The sequence below is a fragment of the Ailuropoda melanoleuca genome, chromosome 1 (assembly GCF_002007445.2).
Source record: "Ailuropoda melanoleuca isolate Jingjing chromosome 1, ASM200744v2, whole genome shotgun sequence".
NCBI lineage: Eukaryota > Metazoa > Chordata > Mammalia > Carnivora > Ursidae > Ailuropoda > Ailuropoda melanoleuca.
In genome coordinates this window covers 71,110,730-71,121,065 of record NC_048218.1, presented here as the reverse complement: position 1 = coordinate 71,121,065, position 10,336 = coordinate 71,110,730, and the positions used below count along the sequence as shown (strand labels likewise).

The 10,336-nt window shown below is 54.5% G+C and overlaps 1 protein-coding gene across 1 annotated transcript; it reads right to left on the bottom strand.

Annotated features, from left to right (window-relative positions):
* Positions 1-665: 665 nt before the first annotated feature.
* CPN2 (carboxypeptidase N subunit 2) lies at positions 666-9,329 on the bottom strand. The gene is given in 3 exon segments (XM_034660932.1): positions 666-1,592; positions 1,594-2,565; positions 8,780-9,329. Coding segments are annotated over 2 exon segments (1,644 nt in total). The 5' UTR covers positions 2,563-2,565; positions 8,780-9,329; the 3' UTR covers positions 666-917.
* Between the last annotated feature and the right edge of the window lie 1,007 nt (positions 9,330-10,336).

Below are 10,336 nucleotides of genomic sequence, written 5' to 3'. Positions count from 1 at the left end.
GCTGTGCTCTCCCCAGACGCCGCGCAGCACCCCCAGAGGGAAGCCAGCAGCCTAACGCAGCGGGCCTTGGGCCTTGGGGCTGGAGAGCACAAGGCTGGGGCTGGCCTCCCAGGACCCTCCAACACTCGGGGGCTTGGCCTCCCTGAGGTGGCACAGTTCCCCAACCTTGGACGACCGATTAAGAGTATGAATCCAGNAATCTGTCAGAGAGCTGAGAGCAGAAACATCTCCGTGCCCGCTGCCCAGCTCACTGCCCCTCCCCACTCCCCTGCCCAGGGAGCAGCCTTGTCAGCTGGACGGTGGGGGGGGGCGGGGGGCTTGGCCTGGGGAGGGCCCAAAGGGCTGCTGTTTACCTGTTCACCTCTGAGACCCCATTCATCCTGGTGTCCCCTGGCCACAGCGCTAGAGGTGGTCCTGAATGACACAAGCACCACCCCCCCTCACCAGTCAGACCTCTGCCCCTCATTCCTTCTGCTCACCTCTGTTTCTACCACCTCCTTTGTTTTTCTCTATATCAATTGAAAACAAATTTCCAGGGAGAGAGATCGAAAGGGACATTTGGCCTTTGAGCTGGAAGTCCAAAGAGGACCTGGGCTGGCGGTGCCTGAGGCTTGGAACCTCAGGGCGGATGGGAATGGAGCGGGTATTAGATCATCAAGAAACACCAGGGAGAATGTTCTTTTATTCTCCAGACCCTGGTGCAGCTTTAAGGGCTGCTTTGCAAAGCTTAAGGAAGGCCGAGGTAGGGCTCAGTAACAGAAGAGGAGGAGGCCACCATGCCACTGCTTCTTCCTGGGAGACGCAGCTCTGTCCCTGGCATTTGCAAAAGCAAGGCTTCAGCTCCCCCTCTCTCCTCTGGCCTGGCTGGGCCCCAGAGACCACCTAGGCAGGCTCCGCACGCTCCGCACGCTCCGCGTCTAGTGCCCCCCCGGCCGAGTCTCGATAGCCACCGTGAGCCTCAACGATCCGCAGGTCGACTTCAAGTCCCAGTGCTGGCTGGCATTGTACATCAGTCCCGGAGGGCCCGACCCCCGCCTGGGAGACAGCTGCACGTTCAGCCAGCGACACCGGGCCACGTCACAGGCGAGCACCACGGTGCCCTCAGGGTTGCTGTAAGTGCAGCGGCTCCAGACCGCCCTCTCCTCTGCGGCCAGATCCCAGGTGTCCCCGGGCTCCCTGTCCTCCAACCCTGGGGCCTGGAAGCCCAGGCGGTCCCGGGTGACAGGACACACCAGCTGCTCCTCCTTTAAAGCGGGCAGCAGCTGGCCCTTCAGGTAGGCGGGGCCGGCACAGTAGGTCTGCATGTTGAAGAGCCGGTCGCTGTACTGGTACAGCCAGCCGAAGAGATAGGCCAGGTGGCAGTCGCACTGCCAGGGGTTGCCGTGCAGGGCCAGGTTGAACAGGTTGTAGTTGGTGTCGAAGATGCCCTCGGGGAGCGTGGTCAGGAGGTTCCGGGAGAGGCTGAGCAGCTCCAGCTTGGACAGGTTCTGGAAGAGGGCTGGGTGCAAGGCAGTCAGGTTGTTGCTGCCCAGGTAGAGCTTGACCAGCCCCTCCAGGTCTCGGAAGACGCCGGCCGGCAGATGGGTGAGGGCGGTTGTGCGAGAGCGTCAGCGAACTGAGGCTCGACAGGTTGGCAAAGGCGCCCTCGCTGACCGCCTCCAGCTGGTTGTAGGACAGAGACAGGCCGAGCAGGCCCGGGGTCGCGGCGAAGAGGCCGGCGGGCAGCCCCCGCAGCGAGTTCCCCTGCAGGTTCAGGAAGGTCAGTTTGCCCAGGGAAGAGAAGACGGACAGGGGCAGGTGGCCGATGGTGTTGCGCTGCAGCCACAGCTTCTCCAGCCGGACGAGCCCTGAGAACAGTCCGGGGGGCAGCTCCGAGATTGAGTTGCCGTCCAGGAAGAGCTCCCGCAGGCCGCCCAGCTTGCCGAACACGCCGTGGGGCAGGCCGGAGAGCGCGTTGTTGCTCAGCCGCAGGGTGTGCAGGCTGCACAGGGGGTCGAACAGCTCCTCGGACAACCGGGCCAGCAGGTTCTGAGCAAGGTTGAGGGTCTTCAGACTCCTCAGAGGCCGGAAGAGCCTCCCAGGCAGGCTCTGGAGCTGGTTGCCCTGCAGCTGGAGAGACTCCAGGGCATCCATCTGGTGGAAGAGGCCGTCGGGCAGCACCTCCAGCTTGTTGAAGTTGAGGGTGAACTTGCCCAGCGAGGTCAGGTTGGAGAAGGTGTCGCTGCTGAGGTTGGAAAAGGCGCTGCCAGTGATCTCCAGGTCCTCCAGCCTGGGCAGCCCCCCGAAGGCGTCGGGCCCGAAGTGCTGCAGCTGCGTGTTGAGGAAGACCACCTTGGTCAGGTTGGGGCTGCCGCTGAAGGCCCTGGCGCCCACCGTGCTGAGCGATGTCTCTACGAAGACGATGTCGGTGGCGTGCGGTGGGATGTCCTGCGGGATGGCGGCCAGCTCCTCATCGGAGCAGAACACCTCCCGGATGAAGCAGTCGCAGCCCGCAGGGCAGGGCCGGCCGGGCTGGGCCAGGAGCAGGAGGCCGGCCCAGTGCAGCCAGGCCCCGGGCAGCATCTCCTGATGCCAGCAGAAAGAGAGAACAGAGGTGATGCCTTTATCAAGGGCAGTGCGGCACAGCGGCCAGCGCCCGGCCGGGGTGGGGGGGTGGGGAGGGGGCAGCCAGGAGACAGGGATTAACTCCACCAGGGAGGCCACCCGTTGGGACAGTGTGTTTATAGTGGTCGTTTTCATACTGCCTCACCGCAGCCTTGCAACGTCCGTGGGACCTGGGTTTGGCCCTCCTGACAGGGTGTCACGAGGCCTGTCCACAGCCAGCCAGCAGGTTAGTGGCAGGACCAAGACCCAGGTCTCCTGGACTTCCCGTGTACTTTCCAGGTGGGGAGAAAGGGTGGAAGTGAGTTAAAAGGCATGGAAGAGAGGGGAAGGAGGAGACTGTGGGTATCATGGAATTTTTAAGGTAATGCGTAAAATCTGGGCAGGTTATTAGTGTCCCGGGAGTTTTTAACCCGTACCTCTCCCTGGGTTTCCAAATCTCAGCCCCTTGCAGAGCTAAGGATGAGACTCCCTGCTCTTGTACGTCCGCTGGGGTGAGAGCAGCTGCAGGGACAACGTGGGCTCTTTTTTTTTTTTTTTTTTAGTTTTATGTATTTATCTGACGCAGAGAGAGGGCACGCAAGCAGCCAGAGTGGTAAGCAGAGGGAGAGGGAGCCTGATGTAAGACTCCAACCCAGGACCCCAGGATCAAGACCAGAGCCAAAAGCAGGACACCCAACCGACTGAGCCACCCAGGTGTCCCGATAAGAGGGGCTCTAATCTTGAAGGAGTCGCCTGCTCCTTGCCACTGCCACCAGATGCGCTCCTCCTGCCCCTCCCCCACCACCTTGGAGCCCATGGAACTTTCCAACATTGTGTGGACAGGAGGATCCCAGATGCAGGAATTCCACAGACCAGTGGATTTTTGGGTTTGGGTTTTGTTTTAAATAAGAGGCCCGAGCTTTTAGTTAACTTAAAAAAATGGTTTCAAATGCCAGCATCCAACCCCAGGTCACTAACTGGTGCTGCCGCTCACAGGTGTGTTTTATGGTTCAGTCTTTTTTCTGTATGCACCACTAGCCAGCATGTAGACATTGAGAAATCTCACATTAAAAAGTCCAGATTTCAGGATGATTTAGGAGCCGTGGGCTCACATTCCCACATGACAAGACCAATTGGAATTGGGGCTTAGTTCCCCCATTGGTGGGGGAGGGTGTGCACCCCCCAGGCCGCTACTGCTCCAACCCATGGCGTGTAGCAGGGCAAGTTCCGTGAGTTTGAACACCAACACCGGCTCCACCGCATTCTAGTTCATTGTAGCTCTGTGACCTTGGGCGTCTTACTTAACCCAGCTGTGCTTCACTTTCCCTATCTGTAAAACAGGGATAGTGCCTACCAGCTCAGGGTAATTGTGAGGATATAATGAGAAAACGTCGCCAAAATTTTAGGTCAGTGTCTGACGTAGACTGAGAAATTAATAAATTATGTTAGTTATTGTTAAAGGTTGTAAGTCACCATTGTAACAGAAAGGTTATTTGAACACCAAAAAAGTAGGACAAACGGGATGCCCATTAGACAGACTACATTTGGCTTTACCAGAAAAAGGCGGAAGGAAAGAAGGAAGGAAGGAAGGAAGGAAGGAAGGAAGGAAGGAAAGGAGGAGAGACAGAGAGAGGAAGGAAGAAAAGAGAGAGGGGAAGGAAGAAAGGAAGAGAGACAGAAAGAAAAAACCAGTGAACAACATAATCCTGATTTTTCTCAATTATCTGTCCCTAGTAAGCGATCACAACCATGTTGGGGTATCGTGGCCCCACAGCCCTCTCCGCTGGCTGCCTCTCTGCCGCCTTCTGCTGGCCGCCTCCTCCCCCCAAGATTCCAGTTCAGGCCAAAGGGCTCCCCGTAGGCAAACACAGCGCTTACAAAATCTTCCTGTAACTTCCTCCAATTCAGACACTCAATAGTCCAGCTTTCCCAGGAATTTTTCTGCCTGATCAATAGGAAGGGACCATTTCTCCCACAGAAAGTGCATGCCTCCCTCGAGCCTCCTCTGTTCTTGCCTCAATGCTGAGTACGCCCCAGGAGGTGGCACGGTGGGGGCTCTCATCGTAGCTGCACCTGCCTGCCGCTCAGGACACGAGTCTGTGTCTTCTATATACAACCTCAAGAGAGTAGAGTCTGGTGCTAAAGCTGAACTCTGTAACCACTTGCCTCGGGGTTGTAGAACCAGGGAGCACACACGCGTCTGAGGCTTGTTACCAATAAGAAGAGGGCTCTGGCTGCAGAAGGATGAGGTGGCCATTGGCTCAGCCCCACTTGCCAGCCGGGCTGCCGCTGGGGATCAAAACCCCTAGGGGTCCTGACAGAAGCCTTCCCTGACCCCAGGAATAAGATGCCTGGTGGTATCCTCCTCAATCTCGACAGCTAGCATAGTTCCCCGAAATGATGGCTCTTCGTGGCTGTCCTTGTCGTGAGAAGATGGGTGTGCTCATCTCTGTGCTTGGCGTCCGGCACAGCGCTGACCTACCGTGGGCTTGGTTAGGCTTGGTCGAACTGAACTCTCACAGCTGGTATGAGCAGCGTGGGAGGCAGGGCTGCCTTTCCGTAGCTAGCAGGGTTCAAGCCCCAGTGAGTGATCCCCAGCCAGACCGTGAGAGTGGCCTCAAATCCTCCTCCGGAGAGTAAGAGGGAGCAATTTTTATTTTAAACATGACATAATGCATAAGAATGCATAATGCGCCAGTCCCCTTCCTTGCTCACCACTTTGGTCCTTGGTTCTCAAAGGCAGTTTCCAGAAAAGCTTCCGCTAGAATGGATGTGAGGGCCCTAGAGCGAACATATACAAGGGACCTCACCTACTGTCTGTCCCCACATGCCTAAGGGCATGCACTGCTGTGACTTGGTCAGCCGAGGGAAGATAGACCTGGGGAGGCGACCCACACAAGCCCTGGCTCCTGGGTACCTGAAACAGGATTGAAAATGGGGGCATAGCCTCCGGATGGCTATGTCCCTTTGATTTTGCAAACTTCTCACCCCTTGTAGGTGTCAAGGTGGGAAGAGGACCAGAACAGGGCCTCTGAAGTTCAGGAAAAAAAGAGCCCCAGTCTATGGGATTGGAGGAAACGGGATGGTACTCACCGTAAGGGTGTGGAACACTGACCATGTCCCAACTATGCACTCCCAGCCCAAGACTCATTCTCACATCGCTCTAGAATGGCTAAGAGTTTGTGCTCTGGAGTCAAAGCGTATGGGTACAAATCCTGTCTCTATCCCTCGTTAGCTGTGTGGTCTTGGCTGAATTGCTTAGCCTCTCTGTGCTTCAATTTCCTTATCTTCAAACCAGCAAGCTTCAATATCACCTTTCTCATGGGGTCGTTCTGAGCATTGAATGAGAAAATGTGTTGAAAGCTGCAAACCCAGAGCCTGGCCCACGGTGAGCGTTCAGCAACAGAGCAGTAATGACCCTGAGCCAGCCCCAGCTTCGCTCTAAAGTTGTCACAGAGCTTAGCTATGGAAAACCTGATGAGATCATCCAAGCACCCCATTTATGGGCCAGCACAGGGCCTTTCTACAGCGCTTTCTCTGGCTCTTTCCTTCCAGCCAAGGGAAGCGTGGAACTGTTTTTGCCTTTGGATAGAGGAGCACAGATTCTGATGGCTGTGGCTAGGACGCCCTGGATGTGGGCCCCTTTCCCAAGTGCCCGCAACAGCAGGTCACTGGGGGCTCTGGAGACGGGAAGTGCCCCAGCCTGGGCACTGTGGAGGCTGGCACCAGCAGGGACTGTGGGGCGGCAGCCAGAAGACTCCTGCTTCTCATCTGAGAAACCACCTCTGCATTTCTGCAGAGACCAGCGCATGGCCACAAAAAATGTTCCATGCTTCCAGCAAGCCAGGGAAGTCTGGCTCTGGTGGGGGCGGGGAGGGGGTTGACTGGTTGCAAATGGACTTTTTCCTCTTCTTAAATTGCTTTTGGGTTGATACATTTCTATGTGTGCCACAAGCCAGTATGTCATCCACCACACAGCCAACCCTCACTCCTTCCAGAGGGTGACGGGAGCCCAGAGTCCCGGCCCCAAGCCGTCAGGGGACTGCTGCTCTGCTCGGGGACGGCTGCTTTGCCGTCTGCATCGCCAGCAGGGCCGGATTCTGCCCCTTGGGCCCCAGCACATCTGAGAGCAGGAAGAGGGGCTTCAAGGGTTCATCTGGAGCCCCTGACGGCTTCATCCGGGTCCCCCAGGAAGTCCTGCTGCTCCCTACACCCCGTCTTCTTTCCTGGGCTCCTGTCTCTTCCCCCCCCAACCCACCAGCTGGCCCTCCCCCACCTGCTGCCCACTGTGTCCCAGGCAGTGAAGTAACCCCTTGGCACCTGGTGTCTGTGTTTGTAAATTGAGAATAATCACGATAGTTACATTACCACCTAAATTACAGCTTTGTTAGAATTGTGGTAATTAGCTGAGATAACTGGCATTGAGCTTGTGATATGGTGATATAGTAAGAAATATATATTAGGTCTTTGTCTTGGCTCCTGCCACACAGCCCCCAAAACCCTTGAAATTTCCTGAGAGGTAACAGAGGGGCATCTTTTGTTATCCATAATAAGACCCTTTCGACCCATTCGTTTATATTAATGAAGTGACTCTCGATGGGCCCCTAGATAAGCTTCCGATTATACACAAAATATTTGCAGTGGTTATCTCTGAAAAACAGAATTGTGGGTGATTTTATTTTTTCCTTTTGTTTTATCATATATTTTCTACAGTTTCTAAAAAAAATAAACAGGTCACTTTTGCAATAAGGTTGAAAGTTATAAAAAGGCAGATAATCATGTAAAACACACAGCCCCGTTCCAAACACATACGCGGGCTGCCTGGACTGCTCCCCTCCGTTGCAGTTACATCGCAAAGGCTCAGAAGAGCTTGTCTCCCAGCTGCCCTGGTGGGAGATAGCATAATGAAATAAGAGAAGCTGTGGGGCACCTGGGTGGCTCAGTGGGTTAAGCATCTTCCTTCAGCTCAGGTCATGATCCCGGGGTCCTGGGATCGAGCCCCGCGTCAGGTTCCTTGCTCAGTGGGGAGCTTACTTCTCCCTTTGACTCTGCCCCTCCCCCTGCTTATGCACCTCTCTGTCTCTCTCTCAAATAAATAAATAAATAAGATCTTAAAAAAAAAAAAGAAGCTGTGAACTGAGCACTGTCCTTTCTTCAAATGCTTCCCACAGAGGGCCACTTCTAACTCCCGCTTACACAGCCCTTTCCTCCCTAGAATTCCCCCACGCCTCCCCAATCCACCCACACCCCAGGCCTGAGCAAGTCACACCTTCCCCAGGAAGCCATCCCTGACTGTGGCCCCCACAGGTCACTCCCTGCCCTCAGTTGAATGCTTGGGTCCTTCCGCTCTAACTTCAGCTGCACCTGACTGTGAGTTTCTGGGGGCTGGGGATGCCGCCCGCAGCATGTCTTACCGGGCCATGCACCCCACCAGCCCAGAGCTGAGCGCAGAGCAGGTCTGGTGGGCTGAACTGAACCGAATGCGTGTGTAGCTGTTGGTCCCCTGTGTATCATGTTGTATGTTTCTTGTGCTTAGCGGAGTGGGGAAGCCCTTGAAACAGGGCTGCGTCCTGGGTTCAAATTCTGATACCACTACCTACAGGCTGTGTGGGCTTGGGCAGTTCCCTCCTTCTCTCTAAGTCTCCATTTTCCCATGCATGAATGTAAACTCATCCCGTAGGGTTAAAATTAGTACCCAACTGGAGAATATATATGCCTACATTAGATAGTAAATACAACACATTTAACACAATGCCTGGCAAATAGTAAGTGTTGGATAAAAAGTAGCCACATACAGATGTTATTCCTAGAGTGACTATATCAACGAAACCAGGACTCAAAGGGGAGCCACAGGATGGCAGGAACAAGGCATAAATGAGGTTGGAACCAGGCAAACTTGGACATACAGTCATCCTGCTTATCCCCACCGTTCCTATGCGCTCCCAGAGGACAGGGACCAGGTCACCTTTATCTCAGGACCCCCTGCCACCACCTGCTTCCTGCCCCAGGCCAGCACCACCCTGTTTGGGGGCTGCGGGGCCTTCTCCTCCCATGGCAGAGGACACGGATGGTGTATCCTGCTCGGAGCTGGGGACAGGCTCTGACCCTGGGAGATGTGACCTGGCCCTCTCCTGCCCCGCAGCTGGGACTGAGGCCAGATTCCTCCCCCCCGCTGCACAGACCCCAGGAGACCTACCGTGAGGGGCTGAGAGGACGCCAAAGCCGCCCTGGCTCTTCCTAGGAAGCAGAAGTGAGTCTGGTGTGGTCTATGGTCACTGGGAACCCAGCAGCCCCAGCGCTGATCAAAGTTCCAGGCAGTGGTTCCTCCCCTCACGTGGACTAAGTGTTCCCGGAATGTCACCGGGGTCACAGGCCAGGAGAGGAGAATCTGGGGCAAGGCCTCTGAAGATTAACAAATGACCCTGAACTGTTCCCATGGACAGATTCCCCACCGAGGCCAAAATCCAGCTAAGATCACAGGCCTGGCACCTTTAGGGCCCCAGGGCATCCACCAGGCCCTAGAAAGTTTCCAGTAGTCTGATCCAGGGGTGAGGACTGGGGCCAGGGGTCCACGCTTACATCCCCTTCCGGTTGAAAGGCCGGGCTCGTGCTGGGAGCCTGGCAGGTGAACAGCTGGCCGTAGACACCTGCTTGGCTCTCAACACCAGGAGGATTGTAAGAGGACTGTGGGCTTGCACCTTGGTGTATTGGTTAGTTTCAGAAACTAACTTTCTAAACCCTTTCTGAATTAAAAGGGGAGATGATGGAAGAAGGTGAATTTGGGTCCAATATGGAGAGGCACATTTTCACCATAGGGCTAGCCAAGGATGAAAGAAGTTGCTTTGGAAAAGAGTGGTTTTCCTGGGGTGCCTTGGTGGCTCAGTCGGTAATGTGTCTGCCTTCACACAGGTCTTGACCCCAGCATCCTGGGATCGAGCCCAGCCAGCATCGGGCTCTCTGCTCATCAGCGAGCCTGCTTCTTCCTCCCCCTCTGCCTGCTTGTGTTTTCTCTCTGTCAAATAAATAAATAAAATCTTTAAAAAAAAATAGTGGTTTTCCTGTCCGGAGATGTTCATCCAGGGGCTCAGAATGAGGTAAAGAGTGTATGTGCGGGGCGCCTGGGTGGCTCAGTTGTTAAGCATCTGCCTTCCGCTCAGGGCATGATCCCAGGGTCCTGGGATCGAGCCCCACATAAGGGTCCTCTGCTGGGAGCCTGCTTCTTCCTCTCCCACTCCCCCTGCTTGTGTTCCCTCTCTCGCTGGCTGTCTCTCTCTCTCTCTCTCTCTCTGTCAANTATAAATAAAATCTTTTAAAAAACCAAACAAACAAAAATTAGACTGATGGCTTTAAAACTTGTTGCATGGTATTAATATCTATCTCACTCTTTTTCATGTCTTAGCTAATATTTCTTGGGCATGTGAGCAGATTTCATCAGCTAAATCACAGAGTTCTGATAGAGGGTAGCAAGGAAACACTTTTCAATGGAGACATAGTACAAATCCACACTTTGGCAGANTAAAATCTTTTAAAAAACCAAACAAAAATTAGACTGATGGCTTTAAAACTTGTTGCATGGTATTAATACCTATCTCACTCTTTTTCATGTCTTAGCTAATATTTCTTGGGCATGTGAGCAGATTTCATCAGCTAAATCAGAGTTCTGATAGAGGGTAGCAAGGAAACACTTTTCAATGGAGACATAGTACAAATCCACACTTTGGCAGAGGAACATGGGAGCATGTCGGAGGGAAGA